Below are 27,738 nucleotides of genomic sequence, written 5' to 3' on the forward strand. Positions count from 1 at the left end.
CAACCTGAGTAATTTTGTTTTTCAATTACAAGTTGCCTCTATTTAGTGCATGACTACCTATCTCACACTATTTCATGCCATTGGTACAGTATTAGACGATCAATATTCTTGCTTCGGCATCCCATGTTGAACTCCATCATATCGCCAGGATGATAATCCTCCGATCTGAAGTGAACGCTACACACGACCGCGAAGCCGATGCGGAAGAGAAATCCCGTCTCTTCACCTGCACAAACCGCACGAGGCACGAAAGATATACAACACCGTCCCTTTTCTTGTTATGGAAACCTGTGGACTCGATTTCCTGACAGGCCGGAGTTTTTGCAACCTCCACAAACAATAATTTACCATGACGATGATAAATTAAAATACAAAAACTACCGAAAACACACTGACTCACGGCCGCTCTCACTGAATGCCAGTCTACTCTGCACTGAGCTGAGGGCGGCGGCTCCCTAGCGTGACGTAAAATGACGGGATTTTGAAAAAAAAGCCGTTTTTACGAGCAGTCCAAGAAACGTTTACTTTATCTACTAAATTAGTGCCCTTATGTCGTTTTAAAACATTTTAAATCCTGCATTAACTTTTCATATGGTATTTTCATACAAAGTTATATATTAATTTAGATTTTTTTTTTACCTGCAATATGCTCTTTAAGCTGCATTTCCACAGAAATTATACGGAACAATTTGTCCCAGCAACTTTTTTTCCCCAGACCTGTTGCTTTCTGCGTTTCCAGCGTGATCTAAAGAACCATGAAGATTAGGCCAATTAGTCCGGTGACATTTACATTTACATTTACATTTACATTTAGTCATTTAGCAGACGCTTTTATCCAAAGCGACTTACAACTGAGGACTAAACCAAACGAGTCATCGTGAAGAGGCAAAAACAACGCAAGAAGTGCTCAAAATACAAAGTTCAGACATAGCTCAGAGTAGCATAAGCCAGGCAAGCGAGGATTTAGAGGAAAGGTTGTTTTTAAAAAAAAAAAAAAATTATGTTAAGTGCTCCCGGAAGCGATGAGTTTTCAGTTGTCTTTTGAATGCTGTCAGGGATTCTGCATTCCGGATGAGGGTGGGGAGATCATTTCACCAGCATGGAACCGTGAATGAGAATGTTCTGGAGAGTGATTTTGTGCCCCGCTGTGATGGTACCACGAGCCGTCGCTCATTGACCGATCGTAGGCTTCTGGTAGGGATGTAGACTTGTAGTAGTGAGTGGAAGTAGGAGGGAGCTGAACCTGTGGTCAATCTGTAAGCAAGCGTCAAAGCCTTGAACTTGATGCGAGCAGCGAGTGGTAGCCAGTGCAGAGAGATGAACAGAGGAGTGACGTGGGCCCTTTTGGGCTCGTTGAAGACAAGACGAGCTGCAGCATTCAGGATCATTTGTAGAGGTTTAGTTGCACATGATGGAAGTCCAGCCAGAAGAGCATTAATAATAATAATAATAATTCATTACATTTATATAGCGCTTTTCTAGGCACTCAAAGCGCTTCACATGGAAGGGGGAATCTCCTCAACCACCACCAATGTGCAGCATCCACTTGGATGATGCGACGGCAGCCATAGTGCGCCAGAACGCTCACCACACACCAGCTTACTGGTGGAGAGGAGACAGAGTGATGAAGCCAATCAGTATATGTATATATGGGGATTATTAGGAGGCCATGATGGACAGAGGCCACTGGGCAAATTTGGCCAGGATGCCGGGGTTACACCCCTACTCTTTCGAAAGACATCCTGGGATTTTTAATGACCACAGAGAGTCAGGACCTCGGTTTAACGTCTCATCCGAAGGACGGTGCTCTTTGACAGTATAGTGTCCCCGTCACTATACTGGGGCGTTAGGACCCACACAGACCGCAGGGTGAGCGCCCCCTGCTGGCCTCACTAACACCTCTTCCAGCAGCAACCTGGTTTTCTCAGAAGGTCTCCCATCCAGGTACTAACCAGGCTCAGCCCTGCTTAGCTTCAGTGGGCAACCAGTCTTGGGCTACAGGGTGATATGGCTGCTGAATGCTGAGCATTGCAGTAATCAAGCCTAGAAATGACCAGGGCCTGGACGAGAAGTTGTGTTGCATGATCAGTTAGGAAAGGCCTGATCTAGTTGTGTTGCATGATCAGTTAGGAAAGGGGTGACGTAGGACTGCGCGCAACTTTCCAGTTCTCGCTGGATTTCGTCCTCTGCATATAAGCTTAATAAAGCCTGACCTCGTCGTCGGTCCATCTGTCGTATTTTTTTTAACTCCAGTGTTGATTCGAATAGCAAACAACTCTGACTGGCAATTTCCACCAACTGTGGAACTTACTTACTTAGCCTACTTACTTACTTAATTTTATTTATAAAGCACTTTACAACTGCACCTGCAGACCAAAGTGCTGTACAATCAGCAGCATAAAACAAACAACACATAAAAACAACATGCAACTTACAAATACAGATACTAGCCCAACCTCTCAAAGGCTAAAGACAAGAAATAATTGTTAACACTGGTTTTAAATACATTTAACGAAGTGATCTTTCTTAGTTCAAGAGGCAGACTATTCCAAAGCGTCGGGCTCGCAACAGCAAAGGCCTGATCACCTTTGCTGTTGTCTTGAGCGGAACGGCTGCGGATCAGTCCATTAAAGTCAATGTGTGTATTTTCACTGGCTGCGGAACGGCTGCGTCCCAGCTCCGGCGATCCGCAGCCCTCCGGAGCAGATACGCAGAGCTTCTATTTTTGCTGGATGCCGGAGAGCTCCACAGCAATTCAGCACAGGGCAGATTGTTATATCGCGCGATCACACGTGAATTCGTGAGATCTCGTGGGTCCTCGTGACTTCAGCTGTCAGTCATGGCCGCAGCCGTTCCGCAACAAATCCGGGCCTGGTAGGTATTGAAGGACGGCGGAGCACGGAGCCGACACGCAGCGGAGCCGATTGGCAGCCATTCCGCAGTTGGTGGAAATCCGGGGTTACTACAGCGCATCAGACTTTTAAAAGTAGTGGTTGAAAAAAATGCTGCGTCGAGTCAAACAATCAAAATGACCAGGGGCCAACCGATCAGGGGTGCGTTTCCCGTACGACGACATAACTCCCTGCTTAACTACCATAACTACCATAGTACGATAGCCTGACTTCGTCATTCTCATATTCTAGTCAGAATGTGAGTCTGATACTGCTCCATAGGGCTTTGGTTATGAGGCGTGTCTTAACCGAACCAGGGGGGGGAAAAACCTCTGCACTCAATTGGATAGACCTACAACTAATCAGAGCAACGCAGTAAGTGTTTTTTTTTTATGAGCTACAAAGTTGTCAACAGAACTCAACTACACGCACGCTGGATAAAGTAAAATAACGAGTGTTGCTTCTTTTACTTGGTCCTCCATGAGTGCGACCAAAGGAGTAACCACAACGACCACAGGGCTTTCATTGCGTCCCATCTTCTTAGCGAACATCAGAGCCAGCTGATAAAATAAACTTTTGCCGAATCCCGTAGGAAGGACGGCAAACACATCTTTCCGATCGACAAATGCCTTGATTGCAGTTCTCTCTTCGTCTTTAAAAATGAATGCGCTGTCGATTTCTTTTACAACAGACGCGATAGCAGAATCTATACATCTCAATTCTCCAGCTGCAGTCATCTTTGAGGGAAACCAGTTCAACCCAAGCGCTCTTTGATAACGTGATGATTACGTAACTGCAGATCATCTGTCCATCATCGTATAAAGCCCGGCCTGGCAATCAGATTGGCCCGACTAATTCTGAATCGATCATAATTACTCCTCAATGGATCGAGTCCAGACCGAACTTCCCGACCAAAAAATGTTGTGGGCAGGGTTCGGGCTGGCATCCAGACTAATAGTACAATGCATCGTTGAAGAAATCAACTAGCTAGTCACAACTGTTTCACGAAACCATATTGTCGCTAAAAATTGGTCGTTCAACCACGTTGGTTAATGATGTCACGCAGGTGGTGGAGTAATTACTACTTTTAATTAATCTGTTGAGATCGAATTAATGCTAGATGTTTTGCTATATATTACGGACATGTCATCTGAGGACTTTTTCAAATTTTTCTCAGATATTTTGCTCTATTTCCAGATTCAATCATAGGCTCGTTCTTACGCACTAGAGCACGTTCGCACATGCGCACAATTCAAAAACGAAGCTTTAAATCTCTTGACAAACTAAAAGATGTAAATGACATTTATATGTATTCTAAATAAAAGATACAGATTGTACTGAATGTCTGCTTGCTTATTTTGCTCAAGATAAGGATTTATTGAGTGTACATGTCAGGCAAACAAGAAACTCTGCTTCTAACCACAGGTCAAGAGCTGCCGTTCAAACCACACAACTTTGCGATGCTGTTTGCGAATGTTCGTTAGAACTATGTTTTCAGGAAACACAGACTCGTTGAACTATGCTGATAACGACGGAACTTGCGACCAAAGTTGGCTAACGATGCTTTTGGGAGACGCACCCCAGCTTGTTCAGCGCCCAAATCCCACCCCGAAAGTTCCTGAACTTTAAAAAACAACTACCTTCCCAGCAGGATCGAAACACACTGAGTACCACCCAAAAGTCCCTAGTTCCTTTATGTCGGGAATACCATCCTGGCATTAGAAAAATTAATCATACTCTCGAGTCTCGATGAATCTCGATCAAAAGATTGAGTACAAGTATAGGCCAAATATACTTAGACTTTTCTGTCAGTATATGTCAAGTGTACTTAAGTGTAATTTTAAGTATATTTATGAGAAATGCAAAAGGCAGACTGAAAGTACTTATTTTAAAAGTATTGTAGCACACTTGAATAAACTTTATTTTTGTAAGGGTCATAATAAAGACCGTCTAGTTTAAAATGTACATATCGCCCAGTCCTACTGTCCACTATAATCTTCTTCTTTGTGCGTGTTTACCACAATTGGGACTTATATCTACTTGCATTATTGTGCTTCTCAGACTAATACAGACAGATAAAAAATGCTGATACTAATAAGAATACCGATACTGTGCATCTCTCAGCAGAAGACACGATGGACAGCAGATTCTGCTGAGTAACAGAGCTGTGGTTCTGGACAGAAAATAAAGGGTTCTCTTACGAGAGGTTCTCTCGTATTGCGTAAGCTAGCTTACGCTGCGGGAAAGATTCATCTTTGCTGAGATATTGAAGCCAAAAAATTATTTCATAATTTTGTATCCATACACAACGCAGTTCCTCTGCGGCAGACCTAGAGCGGGCTAGCTAGCAGCTCATTGGATCGCTCAGAGAGAACTGCTTAAGCCTATGGGAGAGCGGGGCTGAACCCGCTTCCAATGAGAGGCGCCCGCGCGCTCATTGCGTCATGACCCGCCAGAATGGGCGTGGCCATGGTGTATATAAGGAGCTCTCCCAGGCTTATATGTTGATTCATTTCATCTTCAGCAAGCTGCACGCTTCTGCTGTTCCTGAGAAAAGCCATCGCCGTCGAAGAAGGCATCCTCTAGCGAGCTCAAGGACCCTGAAGAAGCCGGCCGTCTTCGCCACCTTCAGCCGCCCTGCAAGCTAGGCCATCCGACGATTGTATCCTTTTCTCTATATCTAAAAGAGCCGAGCGTCTTTTTAAAGATGTCTCGTTTTTCCTGCGGCTCTTGCCGCGCTCGTCTCGAGGACGGAGACCGCCATGTCATCTGCGCTCTCTGCTTGGGACTCGAGCATGCAGAACTCGCCCTCGCTGATGGAGGATGCGACTTCTGTGAAAGCCTGCCGTTATCGTCCCTGCGGGCACGACTTCTGGCAGTGAAAACCGCTCCCGCGCCGCCTATTCTCTCGCCGCGTAAAAAGAAACGCCGCTCTCAAAGGCCGCCGGAGCCCCCAGCGGAAACATGCGGGCCGCCGCCGCCGCCTCCCGCTTCCCGCTCTCCCTCCCCGCCCCTGCCGGACATTCAGTTGCCGCCGAGTGGCCGCTCTGTTGTTTCCGATGACGCCGCGGAGGAGAAGGACTCCTGTTCACTGCTCGCTTCTGACAGTGAAGACTGGTCATCTCTCGGATCCGCGAGAGAGTCGACGGGGACCCGCGCCGGGATAGAAGAGGAGCTGATGCGCCTCCTCTCACAGGCCGTCGAACGCCTCGGTCTCGAGTGGTCTCCTCCACCCGAGCAGGCCCCGAACCGAATGGACGGTAGCTTTTTTCATCGGCGCTCGACCCCCGCGTGCACCCGGGCCGCTCCATTCCTGCCTGAACTTCACGCAGAGCTGACAAAATCCTGGAATGCACCGCTCTCGGCTAGAAATCGCTCCGATATATCCGCCTCGCTGCGCTCGGTGGACGGAGCCGCCGAGAAAGGCTATGCAGCCATGCCGCCCGTCGAGGACTTGGTCGCCACGCACCTCTGCCCGCCCTCCGCTAGATGGCGTTCTTCACCCACGCTTCCTTCGAAAGCTTGCAGAGCGACCTCGAGCTTTCATGCTCGCGCTTACGCCGCCGCCGGTCAGGCCGCCGCTGCGCTTCACTCTATGTCTGTCCTCCAAGTGTTACAGAGCGATATTCTCCGTGAATGGGCCGAAGGCGGTAGAAAACCCCCCCCCGCCGTCACGGATTTGAGAAGTGCTACGGATCTCGCCCTTCGCGCCACTAAAGCCGCCGCACAAGCTCTGGGGAAATGCATGGCCAGCCTTTGTGTTGCTGAGAGACACTTATGGCTCACGCTCGCCGACATGGGAGATTCTGAGCGCGCCGCGTTTCTCAACGCGCCCCTCTCCCCGACGGGCCTGTTTGGATCTGCCGTCACGGGAATCGTCGATCGCTTTTCTGAAGTACAGAAAGCTACTCAGGCGATGAACTTGTTTCTACCCCGCCGCGCTAGCTCTTCAGCGGGCCGCTCTCACGAGCCCTCCGCCAGAGCCCCATCACAGCGCCCCCCTCCGCAGACTCAAACAGCTCAGCGCAGTCAGAGCGGCCGCCCTCGCCCTCGCTCTCGCTCTGACAGCCGCCGCAGACCGCCGCCCCCCCGTGGCCCGCGACCTAAGATCACGCTGAAGCCTGATCATCAGAAGTCTGCCTAACAATGTCAAGAAAACGACGGTGCTCTCCCGCTGCGGCCGGACGGCCGTCAAAGCTTCGCCCTCTGCCAGTCCCCGTTATTTCGCCGACTGCTGTAGTGTTGACCGCCACAAACAAGCCGGTGTCCCAGCCCGCTTGCGAGCGACAAAAAGCCGTTTTTACGGCTACCCAGAGAAATCTCAAAAAGAGAAATTTTGCCAGTTGTGTAGAAAATGTGCCCACAATCATGTGTTCACCCATACACACAAGCATAACAGATCCCGTGTCTCTATCAGAGCCCCATCACATGAAACGGGCACAGCCCGCTCTAATATCAGAGAACATAAACACGCCCACGAGCTCGTGCACGTGTCCCCTCTCTGCTCGCTCTGTGTCACGGCCCATAGACTCCTCTCTGAGTGCAAATCCCGTTGCCACACACATTCAAAGCGCGCCCACACACTGTGTCCAGCCCGCTATGTGCAGCAATCAGGGCAATACAGCCATTCGGCCACTAGCCGCATGCTCCAAAGCGTGGGAAGCCATTCCAGGCATTTCCCCGTGGGTGTTAAGCATTATAAAGAACGGCTACCTGCTACAGTTTCGCCGCCGCCCGCCTCGTGCGCGCGCGCAGCTCGAATCTTCTGTCAGCCCGCTGGCCGCCGGCACGCTCCGCTCAGAAATTGCGACGCTGTTGCAAAAGGGCGCGATAGAGAGAGTCCCGCCATCTATGACCGAGTCTGGGTTTTACGGCCGTTATTTTCTGGTTCCCAAGAAAGACGGCGGCCTCAGACCGATCTTAGATCTCAGGTCTTTGAACAAAGCGCTCATGAAGAGACCGTTCAAGATGCTCACTACCAGGAAACTCCTCGCGCAGGTGCGCCAGGGGGACTGGTTCATATCTCTAGACCTGAAAGACGCCTATTTTCAGATCCAGATAAATCCCCGTCACAGGCCATTCTTACGTTTCGCCTTCGAGGGTCTTGTTTATCAATACGCCGTTCTCCCGTTCGGCTTATCTCTGGCGCCCCGTACATTCACGAAGTGCATGGATACGGCGCTCGCCCCCCTGCGAAGCCAGGGGCTGCGCATTCTGAATTATCTGGACGACTGGCTGATTTTGGCCCAATCACAGACGGAGCTTCTGTCGCACCGCGCAGTTCTCCTCGACCATTTGGAAACGCTGGGCCTCTCTGTCAACTGGACAAAGAGCTCCCTTCATCCCAGTCAATCGATTTCCTTCCTAGGAATAGATTTGGACTCGGTCACGATGACGGCTCGCCTGTCTACACAGCGCGCGCGCAGTGTTCAGCGTCTAGCCGCCTCGTTCCAGATGGGCACCCGCAGGCCTCTGAAAACTTTTCAGAGGATGCTGGGTTACATGGCCTCAGCCTCCGCTGTACTTCAGTTGGGCCTTCTGCACATGCGCCCGCTTCAGTTCTGGTTGAACAGCCGTGTACCCCACCGCGCGTGGAACACGGGCCGCCAGCTGATCAGGGTTACGCAAACGTGTCTCACGGCGCTGCAGCCATGGACAGTAGCAGAATGGTTTCGTCTAGGCGTCACGATGGGGACCTTTTCCTGCCGAAAAGTCATCTCGACAGATGCATCCAACACGGGTTGGGGTGCAGTCTGCGAGGGCTCACCGGCCTTCGGCCACTGGTCGATTCAGGAAAGCCCGTTACACATAAACTGTCTGGAAATGCTGGCGGTCGAGAACGCGCTCTCGCACTTTCTCCCGCGCTTCCAGGGACACCACGTCCTGATCCGTTCGGACAATATGGCCGTGGTCTCCTATCTCAACCGTCAGGGCGGTGTCAGATCCAGAAATCTCTGTCTACTGACGCACCGCATTCTAGTTTGGTCTCAGAGCCGCCTGCTCTCGCTCAGAGCGACGCACGTGCCGGGCCATCTGAACGACGGTCCAGACATACTGTCCAGGAACCTCATCTCCACAGGAGAATGGTCCCTGAACTCACAGACGGTCCAGTTACTGTGGCGACTATTCGGCAGAGCAGAAGTAGACCTCTTCGCGTCAGAAGAGAACGCTCACTGCCCAATATATTTCTCGAAGAGCGAGGACGCGCTAGCCCAGGAATGGCCTCGCCGCCCGCTCTATGCATTCCCTCCGATCGCTCTGTTACCACAGGTAATTCAGAGGATCAGGGACACACGCCACTCGGTGCTCCTCATAGCCCCGCGTTGGGAGAGTCAGAATTGGGTTCCGGAGCTCACGCAGCTGTCACAGACAGCCCCGTGGCCCATCCCAGTCAGAGCAGATCTCCTCTCTCAAGCTCGCGGCACGATCTGGCACCCCCATCCACAGCGCTGGGCGCTACATGCATGGGTGATCAACGACTATTCGTTGATTTGCCAGAGGGAGTAAGAAACACTATCATACAGGCTAGAGCACCTTCCACGAGAAGGCTCTATGCGTCTAAATGGTCTGTGTTCTCAAAATGGTGCACCGACAAACAGCTGGACCCACGGTCGTGCGAGGTGCCGTCTTTGCTTGTTTTCCTTCAAGAGATGCTGGACAAGGGCAGGTCCCCCTCCACTCTCAAGGTTTATGTGGCAGCCGTCGCGGCGTTCGCGGAACCCCGACGCGCTCAGTCATTGGGCAAAGACGAGTTAGTCATCCGCTTCCTCAGGGGAGCTAAGAGGATGAACCCTCCGCGGCCCCCGTCGGTTCCGGTTTGGGATCTTTCTATAGTCCTTGAAGCTATGAAAGCACCCCCGTTCGAACCGCTCGAGTCTGTGGATCTGAAATACCTCTCGCTCAAAACCGTTTTCCTGACGGCTCTGTCCTCAGTTAAACGCGTTGGGGATCTTCACGCGCTCTCATCCAGCGCCGCGTGTCTTGAGTTTGGACCGAATGATTCGATTGTCATTCTCAAACCTAGGCATGGCTATGTCCCGAAGGCGATTGGTACCCCGTTCAGGGCTCAGATTATCTCCCTATCGGCTCTGCCTTCATCCGATAGTGAGCGCGATGCCAATCTCCTTTGTCCGGTGCGGGCTCTGAGATTGTACACTACGCGCGCTGCCGCGTTCAGACGCGCTGAGCAGCTTTTCGTGTCGTTTGGGGGGCGCACCAAGGGTCTGGCCGCCTCAAAACAGACACTGTCTAGATGGATAGTGGACGCTATCGCCTCTGCTTACGCATCTAAATGCCTGCCCTGCCCTCTGGGCATCAGGGCGCACTCCACTAGAGGCATGGCCTCATCGTGGGCATGGTCCTGTGGAATTTCCGTTCATGACATTTGTGTGGCCGCGGGATGGGCCTCCCCGTCCACTTTTGTCAGGTTTTATAACTTGGAAGTTCCCGCCTTGCAGGCAAAATTACTAGCTGTCTGACGAACAGCTCTCTAAGAAGCTGCATTTCTGGAGGTCCCTCACAACCGGTTCGCCCCTTGTGCTCTCCTGTAATGCTTATACACTTCATGTGCCCGCTCTGCTGGCCCCATACATGCTTATGTGTACACTTCATGAGCCCGCTCTGCGGCCTCTTTGTACATTCACTCCACGTTAAAAAATTCCCCCGGTATATCCCTGGGTTTTTTCATGAGTGGATTCGTAGCGCGCACGGCGTTGGCCAGGTGTTCCCGCAGCGTAAGCTAGCTTACGCAATACGAGAGAACCTCTCGTAAGAGAACGAATCGGTTACCTAACGTAACCTCGGTTCTCTCTAGAAGAGGGAACGAGTATTGCGTTCCCGGCCGTGCTTGCGCTACTAGCGTTTCGCTTCACGCTGAAATAAATCAACATATAAGCCTGGGAGAGCTCCTTATATACACCATGGCCACGCCCATTCTGGCGGGTCATGACGCAATGAGCGCGCGGGCGCCTCTCATTGGAAGCGGGTTCAGCCCCGCTCTCCCATAGGCTTAAGCAGTTCTCTCTGAGCGATCCAATGAGCTGCTAGCTAGCCCGCTCTAGGTCTGCCGCAGAGGAACTGCGTTGTGTATGGATACAAAATTATGAAATAATTTTTTGGCTTCAATATCTCAGCAAAGATGAATCTTTCCCGCAGCGTAAGCTAGCTTACGCAATACTCGTTCCCTCTTCTAGAGAGAACCGAGGTTACGTTAGGTAACCGATTCGATTTCTGGGTTACCAGACATTTTTGTGATTTATAATGATGAAATGTCTATCAAGTGTGCACCATTTAGAACGATTAAAAACTTGATCAATATGTACTTGAGCAGTGGGATCACAGTTACATTAAAATGAACCCAAACTTCAAGTTGAAGCTATAAACTGCAACAAAAAAAAAGAAGAAGATTCAGTCAGATTTGCTGAATAGAATGCGTTTTGCATGCCTATCGCTGCAGTTGAAACTTGCATTTGGCTCAACAGAAGGATTTTTTTTCAAACAAAAGATGAGTAATTCCCTCCATTATTTTTTGTGGCTTCATAAAAACATACTGTATAGCAAAGACTGAGTTCATACATTTCTAGGTGCATTTTCACTTTATTTTCGGCTGATTTCAACTAATTAAACTCTATAATGCTGCTTCTGTGATGCTACTAATGGATGCAGCCTGAATGAATACTGAAACATGTTGATATGAACGCATAGAAAAGAACACATTGTTGGGTGGGAATTATTTGCTGGGAATAAAAAAAAACAAGAATCAGATTAGATCGAGAAAACACAGAATGAAACCCTAAGAAAGAACAGGTGCAAGTGCAGAAACTATGCCATGATTTGTTTTTCCAGAGAAGGGATCCATTGAGAGCCTCTTGAAATTGCAAATAATCTGTAATGAGTTTGGAAATGACTTCCGTCCAAAAATAACCAGACAAACAAGGTGGTCACCGTAACAACCCTGCACCATATTTAAAAACAGCTTGAAAGATTTTCATGTCTGTTCTATTAAATCATTTTAAATATGAAGAGAAATTTGGATATGGAATTCTCATATGGCGACAGAGACATGAACCAATCGACCAAAGTCTGGCATGAAACTCAAGCTGAAAAGAATATGAGACAGTTACCCAATATAAATTATTCACAGTACGGCAGTGACTAAGCAGAATCTGAGCCAGAGAGGAAGGAGTTATGCATGAGAGTCCAGGAAAGAATTATAGAGACGTGGCACTGCTGTCGGCCAGCACAACAGCCAGTAACTGTTACCAAACCATATCAAACAGTATCACCACTCATATTGTTAAGAAAGTCAAGTGTCACTTGCGGTCATGAGCTTTCTGGGCCACTGCTGCCTAGGCATTTTCAATGTGTTGCAGTCCTTGGTATATTTTACGTTAAATCTGAAATGTAACTACACTTTACCACTGCACTATTATCTTAAGAGATGTAAAATAAACTGTAAAATAAATTATATTTTTTATAAAGGATTTCCAACACATTTTTTATTTGTTATCATACTTACCTATTCAAGTTTATATCTAGTATAGTATAATGCATTACAGCACAAAATTGGTGGTGTTCATGGTGCAATGCAGTATATTTTTTGAAGGCATAACCATAAAAATGCATTATAAGATATTATAATCTAAAACATACAACTGATTATAAGTATAAAAAAATGTATACTGTACATCTTTATGTGGCTTGTTTTGCAGTCTACTTATACAACTTTTAGTAACATTTTAACCTATTATCTTTTGATGACAAATGTGCAAAATCCCATTTTTTTCACTTTAGTATGTCAGCCCCCTACCCATTTAATGTTATATAAGCAACTCTAATCAAATCCTTGTGTCTCGGTTGTAATTGCTGTAAGTTAAAATGGTCTCTTCATGCGTTTCCTGACCTTGCCTGGGTGTGGAGTCAGGGTTGTTAAGTGGAGCAATTCAACACAGCTTATCTGGGTCTGTGTCTCTTCCTGATACAGAAGTGCCTTCCTTTAAGACAGGGTCATTATCCTCTATGCCAAGAAAAGCTTATTTCAGGCATTATTTGTTATTTTTTAATTCATTGCTGAGGACATCATGGAAACAATCTCAGATGCTAATTAAACAAGACAAGGCATGTTATCCATGCCTGTATTGTTCGTATTTGTATTGACGGTAATCTGTATTGACGGTAATTCGTATCTGTATTGACGGTAAATTTGTTGAAATAAATTTAGTTTTTTTCATTTACAATAAAACTAGCAATAATACTACAATAATAACTAAGTTGCATGTACAAAATACGGTAGTATTGCACAACTACGATATAATATATATTGTTTGTAATAGATTGAACTGTTTTAAGCTATATTGTCGGTATTGAATTCATTTAAATTGACATTTTTCTTGCGTCATGCATCAGTGGATTTTTCAACTGAGCTTGTTACCATGCATTATGGAGTTGGTTTCTCCATCTAATAATGCCCTAGAATTTGGGCAAAAAAAAGGTATCTTGTCTTGCGTTAAGGATCCTCCTTAGCATGGGAAGCAATGCCTTAAAATCCTACCTAAGGTAGCTCAGTAGCTTTTGGAACAGATTGAGAGTCTTAATATAAATGTGATATGCAAAAGTCCTGAGTGTGACATACTATATGAGCAGGACAGGTACTCACTGGAACGTCTATCTTGATGAGGGCGATGTCTGCTTTCTCATCCACGTCTATGATTTTGGCGTCATAGGTGGCACCAGTCTTTAGCTCGACCTTCACGCGATGTTTGTTGGCTACCACGTGAGCATTGGTTACGATCAGACCATCTTCAGACACCACGAAACCAGAGCCGCTGGCCACCGCCACTTCCCGCTTGGAGAACACCATTCTAAAAAAGATTACTGATATATTAAAGATATATTGATGAGAAACCCTCTTACTTTCCACTGAGCAACAGTAAAGAATTATCATCACCCAACATCTTTGATTTAACTATATTTTCCAGCTAGACTTGAGAGCAAGGAAGAACTTCCTCTGACAAATGATTTAAAACATAATGGTTGTTCTCCAGATTTTTCACCGCACTGCACGATTTCAACAGCCTAAAATTGAGGTCGGGTGTATTCTACATTCCACAAATTGAGTCTTATGCAATGATGAAGATATCATGATGTTTAAGAGAGAGATCCAATCAATTAATGTCTACAGTGAAGTGGAAAAAAAATCAAATCAGATAGTTGTTATTACAATAATATATAGAATAATAATGTTATTCTGTATATTGAGGATAAAACTATGTGGGACAACCCATAAAACATTTTATCGAAGGGCTTGACACTTCACGCACAACATGATTTAGCCATGAGTAACATATTCCTGGAACAACATTCTTGTCAATCAATCTTAGGTCAACCTACAAAAAAAATAAGAGATAAATAACTGGTTGATAAGAATGTTGTTTTGGGACCAATATGGATGTAATCACACTTGGAAGAAGTCATCTGATATTAATGATAGAGGGCTATAAAAAGACAAAAATAAAGAGGAAGTACAGTATCTATTTTTTCCCAGTGTTGACTCATAAAGGCAGAGAAAAATTAAGATGATCCACAAAATTGAAATTGCTCATGTTCAGCGTTAAAAATAAAGGTTCCAGGAACCATTTTCCCCCAAAGAACCTTTCAAAGAAAGTTATAAAAAGAATTTTTTTTCTTAGGATGAAGAACCTTTTAATAATCTACAGAATCTTTTTCCACTATACATTTTCCATGGATAAATAAATTATCTTCATGGAGCCATAGATGCCAATAAAGAACCTTTATTTTTAAGAGTTTTGTGTTAAAGGGTGTGTTCAAACTTGGCAGGTTTGTTTCGATTAAAACGAACTCTGGTACTTTTGCTCTGTTAGTGTGGTTCATTTGACTAAGTGTGAACGCTGCCATCCAAACCTTCGTGGGCTTCCAAATGAACTCTGGTGTAGTTTGACTGAAATATAAATGCAAGACAGACCAAAGACATATAAACAAAGCAAAAACAGGACGTGATGTCACAAGATGCGACCCTAAAAATGATAGAATGCTCAAGCATACCTGTTTTTTCTTGACATAGGAGCTACGTTGCCCATTACAGTTCAGTACAGGCGTTGGACATATAGCGTCTAATTGAAGCAGAACTTCGTTTGTGTGCAATGGAGGTTTTCCTGGCGCTGTTTTACACATTTTTAGAATGTCTTTCTGAGTTCTCAGCTGGTAAAAAAAACATCATATGTACGCACATACAACGAGCGCATTTAGCCCAGCACACAGCATTGTGTTGGATGTTCAGTAAGTTCTGTCACAAAATATCCGTAATAAAAGCCGTTTTGTTTGTTTGTTTTGTATCTTTAGGTTCAGTGTTAAAAACGACAGTGTGAACGCTAAGCGAACCAGGATTAAATGTATCATTTTATTTTTCGGTTTGGACCAAAAAGACCAAGATAATGGAACTACAAGTGTGAACACACCCAAAAATAGTCCTGATAAAGATGTCTTCTTGGAGACATGGGATCATTGATTGATGGAGTGTGTGATTCAAGATACATACTTGCGGAACAGCTCAATGTGAACCACAGCTGGAGCGATCTTCTCCACCACATCAGCGATGAAGTTATATCTGTGCCGGAGACTATCTGGATTGTCCTCTTGGCCTGGAGAACACATGGCAAACAAAGAGTCAGATTATATGGTACAGCAAATAGATTGTGTTTAATTCAACCCAATTATTTTTAAACATAATTGAAGATAGTTCTAATTCTAATCATTATTTATTCCAGGACTTGATTATGGATTGCGCCAGTGGTGTCAGGAAGTTGTACACCAAGGTCCTCAGAGCATGCAGCTCAATGGCCGTTCCTGGGGCAAGGCCCAGTGTGAGTTAGGGGAAGCAGGCCTCCCCTCGTTCCAATTGCCGTCACGTTCGAGGGGCTGTAGGGCATTGGGTCCCCCTCTATCCGTTCGCCGCATCTTTAAGCGTGGTTTAAGCACTAGTTGCACCACCAGTTTCTCCAGGACGACACTGTAGAGCTATAATGTCAGCCTAGCAAAACCACACGCTTACATTTTTGGCCAATTTGTAGGGTTGTAACGATTCCCTCATGCCATGATTCGATACATATCACAATACTGAACTCACGATACGATATTATTGCGGCATATGGTAAAAGATTAACAAAAAATTATTAAAATGTTAAATTTGGTATTACAAATTGAAATGAATGGAAATTCATTGGAAATGAATAGGCTTGGTGCTGGTAATCCAATGCAGAGTGGACAATGGTGACACCAGAATAAAAATATTTTATTTTTACTTTTTACTTTTCGTTTCAGCGCGACAGCCAACGGTAAAAAGTTGATTTTAGTAATTCAAGTAGATAGGTATTTTAACATTTTTCACTTAATGAAATATACAGTTATACGTTGTAAAACATACAGGCATCCCATCATACCAGAAACACCATCACAGTATTTTTACAGTGCATTTCTGGCAACCAAAGTTGCCATCTTTTCACCTTACATTTAACGGGATATGTTTTACTGTGTATAGTATTAACAAAATAATGAAATAAATGGAAGCGAAATAATTGATTTGAATTTAAATTATTTCATTATATAAGAGGAAAGAGAGATTAGTGTGCTGCGAAAAACATAGCTAGAAAAACTAGCACAGGAGACAAAGAGTCACTTACAAAAATACAAAATACAAAAATACAAAAATATTTGACCACAGACAGAATGCTATGATTTCTCAGACAGGAACCAGAGAGAGCTATTCAACTAGAATTGTTCCATAAAACACAAGCAGGCCTAATACTGCTTATAAAAAAAGCAAAATTGTGATTTTATGGGAAAGGTCAACTTGTCTAGGCAATGATGCATCCTTAAATTCACAGGAAGTTATAAAGTTATAAAGTTAGAAAGTGCTTATAAAACTTGGGTCTGAGTCAAACCCTTTTATAACTTTGCACATGTAACACTATCTTTCACCTTGTATAACCCTCCTTTCACAACATCTGCAGGCACGCACATCTGCACTGCCCCCTTGCCCATGTTAGGTAGTGTGATATTGGTTTCTTCCCTGAGGGTCTGTGTACAGCTTTATATATCCACTGTTTGAAATCCCCGGTGATAAATTGCTCCTTGACCCAAAACAAAAATTGTTTATGACCTTTTTTTTTTTTTTATGGGAGATGCTTGACTATTTGGGTTATAAAAGAGAGTAAAACTATAATGCAACACAGATGGGTAAAACGACATTGCACGCTTGTCAAACCAAACACCGCCTACAACATTAGTGTGGAATTAAAAAAATCATATATCTGCTGTCTTTCTGCTATTATGAATTATATCAGATGGTAGCTCATGTCTTTTCTTAATGACACTTGGCAACCTCTGAGAAAACCCAAGTCTTCTAAGTTGAAAATTGGTTGTAAATAGGAATTATATTTTACTGTTGTAGAAACACGCTGCTAAAAAAACTTGTCGGCTTATATAACTGATTGCCATTCCCTCCAGCACATCCCATCATGACTCTGGAATCTTGATAATGGAGTTGTTTTTCCTCCCTCATAATATGGCTCCATTTTGAAGAGGGGTTAACATGTATAAAGCGAGAGAACATTTCATTTGTTATATCATAGCTGGCACAAAATGTAACACATTTATGCAACCCACATACGAGTCATGTTTTATGTGAAAAGTACAAATAATGATTCTATATGCTTCAGGGACACTGGGAAAGGTCAGGAAATGGCCACATGACATCTGCTCTTTGCAAGTGATACTTTAACAAACTGAAAAGAAAATGTCGCAGGTTTCATAACATTTCATAAAAACCCCTCCGATGTTAGACATTGTGAGTTTCAACTCTTTAACTAATTTCACAAATTCGTAATTAGCGCTGTTCCTAAAAACCTAGTGAGCACCTGGTAGAGTAAAACAATGTATCTTAGAATGTGAAAACAATTTGCCTTGTGATGCTGTTTATGTTCACTGTATTTTTGTCAGGACCACTATCGTCAATTGACAATTACCATACAATTAGGATTGGCGGTATGGTTCTGTTCTGGGCGAGAACTCCCTGTGCATCCATGCAGTCTAGCATGGATAAGAGCAGCAATAACTCCCCTTAGGGTAAACAGAACAGCGAAATTCTGGATGTCTTTTACACACTACCCCCAACACGACTGATGCTGATAGAATGGTTAATACATCTTGATGTTAGTGTTATATCCATAGGTCAGTGACACTATAGATCCAATCTAATGGGGGAATCTAATCAATCTAATCACCCCAAGCTGGAGCAAGCGAGGACACATTGCAACAAGCATGTTGCTGTAGCCAATTTAAAGGTGCTCTATGTATTTTTTAGTGGCCTCTAGCGGTGATGTTTCAGATTGCAACAAGAGGGCTCGTGTGCGTGTGCGATCTCAAGAGCGAGCATTCACTACCGGCCACACGGAGACTTTCAATGCAACGGCGAAAGCATCACACAACATGCTGGAAACTCATGTAAACGCCCACTGCAACGTTACAATAATAGGCTACTTTTATCAGCTTGACGTTGAACTAATGCTCCATGCTCGTACCATGATAACGTTACATTGACTGCATTTAGCCGGCATGTGGTGTTAGCATAAGGCATTTCACTAACTATTCGTGTATCTTTCACAATCAGCAATGTCAACATAGGTGAATGTATAATATCATAACGAAAACGGTGAACTAGACTGAACAATGTCAGTGTAACAGTAAGACAGTAGGAAGTAACATTACTGTACTGAATGTGTCTGGAAATGTTTATTATAAACAATATGATAGTAGTGGGATGAGTAACGTCAGACAGTAGATCTAGTACATAAAATAAGTTACATCCTAAAGCACCTACTTTTTGTTATCCTGGAACAGTCTTTTGTATTAATTTCATGTCTCATGTAGTTTACCTTGCTATTTCATTAGAGTTTACTAATAATTCAAAAGCTCTGCCGATGTTGATCCGTGTTTTCGTCCTGAGTCGATCAGAATCACGTTTGGCCTGACGAGCTTCAGCAGATAAAACTTTTTTTGTTTTTTATATTTATCTGGTGTTTGTGTTGGAGTCTGTGTTGTGCTGGAGGCAGGTCGTTTTGGGGTGTTATCAGACTCCATGTCGTTAGCTGAAGTGCCGTCGCATAGACTGTATATAAGTTAATTTTAGAAGAAAAGCTACATAGAGCACCTTTAACAGAGTATAGGATCTATTGGAGGAAGCTTACACCCCTAGCAGCAGCAAAATCTAATACAACAAGCATGTTGTATAATCGCGGAACTATTGCTAAACTAGTGTAGTTTGGCAGGGGATGAATTCACCCTACAGCAAGTAGCTCAGACTAGCGGCAACAAAACTGATACAACAAGCATGTTGTATAATGACAGAACTACTGCTAAAACTAGTGAAGTTTGGCAGGGGATGCATAAACCCTACAGCAGTAGCTCAGACTAGTGGCAACAAAACTGATACAACAAGCATGTTATATAACCATGGACAGGGGTGTGGTAGCGGGGGGAAAAGGGGTACCGAGCCGCCGAGAAGTCGCCGAGCTCAAGTCAAAAGTCCGTCCACCGACCCCCCCCCCCGTTGGAGAAGTCGCCGCGCTCAAGTCAGAAGTCCGTCTCCGTCTCTCCGTCTCACACAACCCCCCCCCCCCCCGTTGGAGAAGTCGCCGAGCTCAAGTCAAAAGTCCGTTGCGGGGGGCCCAGCAAGATGGTTTGTACCCAGGCCCCAAAATTTGGTACTACACCCCTGACCATGGACTAGTATTAAAACTAGTGTAGTTCGATCGGGAAAGCATACACCCTGTAGCTTTGAGGCAGTGCGCAGCTAAGCAATGAAGTACAGTGTGCTTCCTCATTCATGAACATGATTTCTGCTCCCGTCGTACTGAATTCCATTGGTTGTGGAGGTGAAGATGACGACTCCCATGATTCCACACATTCATGGGATCATCAAGCTATGATGTTGTTAGTGTTGAATGACAGACCTAAGGCTAAAACAACGCTTTCATTACCACAGCATGTCGCTTAGTACAGCATGCTCAATAATACTAGAAGCCCAAGTAATGAGCATATATTCGATAACATTTGCATTGCATTGCAAATGGTGGATGCTGCACATTGGTGGTGGTTGAGGAGATTCCCTCTTCCATAAAGCGCTTAAAATGTACTTTCAAACATTTTACATTATTACAGTGCACTTTTTAAGTGTGTTAAGAATAGTTATAAGAATGAAGAATTGTATGATAAATACATTTATATCTTGATAATATGGTTTATTTCTGTTCTGTTTTTTGCTAGTAATTTTACTCTTTATACATGCAACAGATACCGTTTCTTCACACTAAAGCTATGTGTCATTTTATGCTAAATTATGTGTCATTTTGAAATGATATGAAAATCTAGACGCACAGATGTAACTGAAACTTCTAGATGTTTTCAACGAAATCAATAGTGTACTGAGAGAGGAGTCTCTTCAGACATCCTCACAGTCATTTCCATTTCAGAAATTCAGCAGCTCTGTGTCCGGAAAATATGCATTCTTTCTTATGCAAGATGAGAGGTTTCCTCAAGGAAAAATCACATTGGGAGATCAGGAGGCATTTATCTCTGGCTGAGGAGGTTTCAAATGTTAACTTTACATCATTCACTGCATATTTGCTTTCCACTCACTGATCTCATATATAAATATTGTAGAAATATTAAATGATATGGTTACACTTTATTTCGATAGTTCACTTTAGACATTCTACTAACTTTTCAATGTCAACTAACTCTCATTAGAGTATTAGTAGACAGACTGAAGTTACTTATAGTCAGTAGAATGTCTGTTGGGGGACCAACAAAATAAAGACTTTATTTATTACTTAGTGTTACCAAATATTAAGCAGACAGTCTACTAATAATGACAGTTAGTTGACATGTAGCTGCAAAGTTACTTATGGTTAGTAGAATGTCTAAAGTGGACTATCGAAATAAAGTGTTACCAATTATATTATTTATATTAGATCAGTGTTCCATGTTTCAAATCCACAGGCCCATTCCAACATTGCAAATCATGTATTATCTAGAATTCGGAGTTTCCCTTTGTAAATATGACTTCTAATTGTCATTTATTCTTGGAACTCGTAATTATAATATTTCTGACTCTACATGAAGGGCACATAATACATAACCCTTGTGAAATGCAATGCAATTAATTGTATTGAATGTGTATTTCAAATCTTAAAGGTATATATTTTTTAAATGTACTTGCAGATAATATAATACTAATAAAAAAAAATAAAAAAAAAAACATGGGAACGTAAAGAGAGTACACTTGGGTTAATGAGTTTTACGAGTCAATCATTTTTTTGCAAATACTGTACCATGAAAATGAAAGAATAGTGCCATAAACAGAATCCTGCCAGTGGCAAAATTCTCTCATCAACTATTTCATTGTAAACTCCAAATATAGCTTGTACAAAAATGAATGTTTAATGGTTAACCCATTAAACGCTTTGTTTTGTTTATGTTGATGTTGGATGATAGCAATATGCAAAGTGATAGAGTATAATTGATTAATCAAAACTCTGGTCACAAAAGCTGTGTTATAACAATTAAAATGACAAAGGGCGTTATGCATAAATGATTTATTCGAAGCTGCCGATAAGACTATTGTAATACTTTTAAAAAGAATATACTATTTTAGTTTTATTACTTTAAAAAATCATGTTTAATTCAGTGTTAAAGCCTGTTCACAACAAGGACGATAACTATAATGATTATACGATTTTTTTCCAGATGATGAATGATTAGACATTGACAGCCAATCAGAATCCATCCTGCTGAACAGCAGCATGCGTGCTTAGAATAAACAGAACAATATTGTGCGTTGTTGCGGATGCTAATATAGTTACAGTTCTATTTATAGTTATCGTTCTTGGTGTGAACAAGTCTTTACTTTCTAAGTGAAAATTGTACGTATATTCTACACCAATTTTTTTCTTCTTCAGTGTAAGCAAAATCATTTCAGACAGTTTATATTGTGCTGATATGACATAAGAACCCTCACAAACTTATCATGTGTTATTTTGTTGTGAAACAAAGATCTAGTATCAAAGATCTTTGATGGCCACCAGACTACTGTGTTTGAACATGATTCGGATTACAGCTAGCAGGCTATAAATCATGTGGAGATTCAGAATTCAGAAATTCCAGGTGGAATTTGGGCCAGTTCTTTTTATGAATGGGGGAACTGTCGTAGATGCACTATGCAAACAAACAGATGTCATTAGCCTCATGTAAACTCAATTGTGTCATCGTCGCTGCCTTTGCCAACTATAAAGGATTGCACATAGACTTAGAGACAGTTGTGATGTAATGTCGTTTGTTGTGTGCTATTAGTAGATCACATCCTATTGGCTTAAACAGAGAGATGATTCCTTACCAACAGTAGCATGCGTGCAGCCACATGTCATTAATCTTTCAAGAGCACAGTGTTAAAGATGATGATTATAAGTGAAATATTTCTTGAAGCTTATATGTTATGGTTGGTGCAGTGGATGCCATGCAAATGGGCCAACCAGGAGGAGCCCCAAATCACCACTTTAAATTAATTATCTCATATACTGTATACAAAAATTGAACCACTAATAATGTTGTAGAATAAAATTTAAATCTGTAAATTATAGAAAGTGATAAGTGAAAGTGAACTCACTCGAAATACAGTGTGAGTGACGTTAACAACGCTATGAGGCAAAGAAGAACATGATGAATGGAAAGAGGCACTTGCCAAAAAGCAAAAATGTAAGAAAAAATTTAAGTGGGGACATAAAGACCATGTTACTTTTTGTTCTCTCAGCCATGTAAAGAATGAGGTTTGTCTATAAAGGGTACATAAGACTGCTTCAAATTGCAGCTCTGCAGCTTTAAGTTGTGTTAGTGCTTAGGAGCAAATGTATGTATTCTTGAAGGAATGTTTTGCAAGATTATGGCATTTTCAAGACAATTAATTATATTGCATGGTATATGCATTAATGTAATATCAAGCAGCCTATTGTTGTATAAGAGCAATTAATCGAATTTCTCTCAAATATACTGTAAATCATTTTATTTTCTTATTAAAAACCAAAAGTCAAAAGGATTTTTTAAATATATATTATATATGTGTTTTTTTTTATTCTTAAGAATAAGAAACTTAGACTTGATATTTACAGTCAAAATCAAATACTAGTTGCAAATTCAGTGTAAGTCTATGCATATTTTTTCACCACTTTTATCATCCACTATGCTAAAACCATCCAATCTATTAGTAAGGTACACCTCTCTCCAACAAGTGGTTTGAGGTATCATTAATGTCTGTATGATAGACTTGTGGGATGAGTTTAAAACGTACTTATTGTTCCGATCACTAACCATAAACATGAGCAATAGTAATAGTGATGCATGACTTAGCTTGTCTTATACTTGGAAGCATTACATTTACTGTAAAGTGATTAAAAGTCTTGGTTAAATGATCCCGAGGGTACATCATTTCTAAAGCGTATATGCCCTTTTCCACATCAGTGGTATTTTGCCTGATCCCAGAACTGCACTGAAGGTATAAGATTTTCCTTGCAGTTCTTATACTCTGCATGCCACCATCTGAGATTGGCTTGTGGAATGCATTTCCTCCTCTGATGCAAACTCAGCACTTGGGGCAAACCAAAGAGAGTTGGCTTAATGCAGCATAACACCCTTACTTCTACTTCGGCTTATGTTTGAGACAGACACTCTTTTTGCAGTAAAAACTCCATTTAGTCAGTGAAAATCCACACCACTGATCATCTTGCCATTAACTCAAAATTTGATGTCTGTCAGCAATTAAAGGCAAATGCACTATTTATTTTTTCAGTTCGGGGAATTTCAAAAACATGATATCACACATATGTCCTTCATGGATCATTTGGGCGTACAACAATGTAAGTGTTTGGGCAAGACCCCTAGTCCTCTCATCACAGGGGCGTTGACATCATTTAAGGGTGTTTCTTCATCTATGGGCACTTTTATGTGCCAGGAGTTGGTTATATAAGTTGTTGTTATATAAAGTTTTTTAACTTACCATGCCATGGAAAACCCAGACAACTTCCGGCAAATTTAGATTTGCTCTGAAAATTAGTCTGGCAAAGAGCTCATTCAAGCCCATTTCCAATCCGCCGAAATCGCGGCACCAATCAGAAACGTTGGGGCGGGCTTTACACAATGACGACAGCGCTGGGATTTTGAAGCAGATTTTGTAGCCTACATTACAAAGATGGATGCCGCCGTCGAACATCACTCGTTCGAATCAGCTATCGCGTCTGTTTTAAGCGATTTTAACTTTTCCTTTTTGTTAAAAACCGAGCAAAGAACAACACTCGGAGATGTTTTTCCGCCACTCTGCATACGTCATCTCCTTCATCGCTCTGATTGGTTTTAGGTCTATCCGCGACGTCCGTTGGTGACGCCCCTCTGGAAATGATTTGTCTATGACGCTTTGCCAGACCATAACTCAGTTACAACTGAGAATGGTCTGGTTTTAACCAGGCAAATCGTCATTTATTTATCAGGCTACTTTTCAAATGCCCTTTGTGTATATTTTTAATTGTGGTTATCCATGTTATCCTTATCCAAAAAAGTTAGTGTACTTTTCTACCATAGTGCACAATAGTATCAGTGAAGAGCTTTAGATGAAATATGAGGAATGTAATGCATGGGGCGGGGATTAAAACATTTATTTTCAATGTCAAGGCCACTGTAATTTCTTGAACAAGAACCTGTGGATATTAACACATGCAAACTCAAAGCGAGGGTTTAATTTTGAAATTGCGATGAACATCACTTCACATATTTAGAAACATATTGATGTATTCTCCTGTGTTGGCGTATGTAAGCAGTAGCCTTTTTTAGAAAGCAACATTTAAAAGATAAAAAATAAGTAGTAAGGAGAATCAATGAATTATGAATAATGCCATTGTGAGAATAACATTTAATCATGTAATCAATAAAAAAGTATCTGTAGTCTGATTACGAGTATCATAAAACATAATTTCAAGTGCTTACTTTGGAATCTGATCACGTAATCCAGATTACATGTAACTAGTAACAACTCAGCACTGACGGCATAAGCCTGTAAATTCATGTCTTCTGAAAATGTGCAAAAACAGCTCAAAGACTGTAAAATGTGACCTAGATCTGGATCTTCGGAGAATAGGTTTCTATAATGTCCAGCCTCAAGAACTCCAGATGTAGATTACATCATGTGATGGGAGATGTCTTGCTGTAATAGCTTTTGACTGAGTAGAAACAGAGTTTTGGCTGTAGATCTTAGATGAACTGTTGAGCAGAACTCGGGTGCACAAACACCCTTGACGTATAATGCTATCTTTGGCCAGTCAAACGTTGACCGGAACAAAGGTGAGGTGATAACTTAAAGAGCCAAAGGGAAGACGCAGAAAGCCAGGTTACATGGATTTGAGCAGACTGCGCCAGGCTTGATTTGGAAATCATTATGTCCAAAAAGGTCTGGTAACACCTAATTAATCACATTGGAAGAGGCTTGTTCAGTGTGTTCGGAAGAACAAAACAAGTTTAGTACATTACAGATCCATTGCAAAGCCTAGAGCTGTCTGTTGCCTAACTTTGACCACATAAAAGGGTCCAGGTGTGCTGTCAGAGATCTAATTTTCCATATTCCTGCTTGATTTCAAACTCTCACTGGATCTTATCCATCAGAGCTTTCTGTACTGTCATCCTTAGAAACTCACCAAAATGGTCTTAGATGGTAGCATAATGTCACTGAATACCGTTTGACTGTTTCTTAACGCTGTAAAAGCTTTAGAAATGTGCTTTGAATGCATTTCTGATTTATGGATAACAATTTGGGGGAAATGTTTGGTGGAGTTATGATGGGTCAGATCCCTTTGAAGCACTGGATTTATTTATGGAGACCACACTGTCTGTTCTGAAACTTCTTTTTTTGAATTTACTTTTCCTCCTGCAATTCCAGGAGAATCTGGATGAACTACAACTGACTCATCTTTCAGGGAAGGGTCCAGAACTCGTCCTCGTGTGGTTATCTACTATGTGGATGTGTTTTTGCACTCTATTCCAGTATGTTTCCAGTGCCAAGAATAAATCCCGGGTAATGGGTCTTCCAACGAACTGGTGAGATCTAATAAGCTTCTGTGTTTACCGTCTTGAGAAGGAGCCATTTTAAATCACGCAATACCAGATCCTGAGAATCTGCCAGCACTTACATTTTTTTCATTAGCGGAAAATAAATTAAAAAAAAATAAAAATTATTATTTAGTAGACGAAATGTCAACAAGTCACATTATTAAAATATTAGCATTTTATAAGAGAGGGTATGTAAGGATAACGAGATATAAGCTTTAGGGCACGTCAGACACTTTTCTTAGACTTTAAGGAATGGATTGAATTTAATATTCTGTCTGAAATGCTCTTGTGTTTTGACTATTCAATTCACATTTATTTGTATAGCGCTTTTCACAATACACTTCATTTCAAAGCAGCTTTACAGAAAATGAATGAGTCCACATTACAATTTAGAGTGTTCTGTTATCAGAGGTAACTGTCTAAATGATGTATTTCAGAAATGTAGATACAAAATCACAGTTAGCGAAAAAGGTATTAATTTAAACAATGTAATAATTTAATGCAGAAACAATGAGCTCATTGAAGTAATGAATACTTGTTTGTTAACAGATGATTATGAAATTTAGAAAAAAAATAGGATTTGGTGCACTATACAATAGCTTTGACTTTTCTGCAGACTAAATCCCTGCATCATTAAACCAATGCAATGTGATTTATAGTGCACTTAGCGAACTCACAATAGTTAGGAAGCTTAGCTCACTATGTTTTCACATAGTAACACTCAAAAATGTTGTTTAGGTATAGGTAGCTCTAGTTATGGAAATGCCGTCAAAACTCTCTCCAATTTTAAGGCTCCTAAAACTCCAAGGTAGTTTTGAACGCCAGTCTTACCTTTCCCGCAGGTTCCTCTCTGGATGAAGATGGTGGGCGGCTGCTGGAGTTTCTGCGCCCGGTTACTGACTCTCTTGAGTTCGCAGATGTTCCTGTAGGACACCCCATCACTCCCGCATACGGGATCAGGGCTCTTACACACGCACACGCCGGTCTTTCCTCTCCTCCTCACTGTGGTCGTTGTTCCGACCCCATCGGACACAGCGCACTCCAAACCCTCTCCACACTCCGGGTCACCCAGTTTCCCTGTCCCGCCGCAGAGCTCATCCTCGCCGGACGCGCACACTGGGCAGCAGTCGCACTGGTCCAGGATGTCTCCGGCCAGACAGTCGGCCGGTATGGGCGGACACAGACTCTTATCGCAGCGCTCCGGACAGCCGATCACATAACGCTTAGAGATACGCGCATCGCACAGCAACGGCACCAGAATAACAGACACGCATAGAACCAACAGACGCATTTTAATGTTAATATTAGGCTAAGTAAAATCTCTTCAAGTGACTAAGTTATGGAATACGTCACAGGACGAATACAAATATAATGCTCGTAAACTTGACAGCGTTTGTTGTGCTGTCGAATGCCCGTTATCTTGCGCTTAAATGAGAGACTTTATAAAGCTTGAGGAGTATAAACAGCAACGCCGATTGGTTGGGTGTGTATGACGTCAACGAGGTGGGTGGGACGAGCTGCAATGGTAAACAAAGAGGCCACGCCTCAAGCATGTGTCTAAATATTGTGGTAACAAATCCCATGCACACCTGTTGAGAGATACAATGTCAAAGAAACTTAAAGGAACAGTTCA

At 42.8% G+C, this 27,738-nt stretch overlaps 1 protein-coding gene and 1 pseudogene across 1 annotated transcript in view; both read right to left on the reverse strand.

Moving 5' to 3' along the window:
• The window catches only part of htra1b (HtrA serine peptidase 1b), a 48,540-nt gene extending 21,002 nt beyond the window's left edge, over positions 1-27,538 (reverse strand). Inside the window, exons 1-3 of the mRNA XM_056234507.1 lie at positions 26,937-27,538; positions 15,445-15,547; positions 13,546-13,750 (exon numbers count right to left, since the gene is read on the reverse strand). Of these exons, the coding sequence (XP_056090482.1) occupies positions 13,546-13,750; positions 15,445-15,547; positions 26,937-27,396 (768 nt within the window). The 5' untranslated portion in view covers positions 27,397-27,538. The remainder of the gene's footprint in view (positions 1-13,545; positions 13,751-15,444; positions 15,548-26,936) is intronic.
• LOC130070206 (5S ribosomal RNA) lies at positions 1,903-2,019 on the reverse strand (annotated as a pseudogene).
• Positions 27,539-27,738: the final 200 nt, after the last annotated feature.

This window comes from Rhinichthys klamathensis, unplaced genomic scaffold (genome assembly GCF_029890125.1).
Source record: "Rhinichthys klamathensis goyatoka isolate OS25496 unplaced genomic scaffold, OSU_Roscu_1.1 h1tg000396l_1, whole genome shotgun sequence".
NCBI classification, from domain to species: domain Eukaryota; kingdom Metazoa; phylum Chordata; class Actinopteri; order Cypriniformes; family Leuciscidae; genus Rhinichthys; species Rhinichthys klamathensis.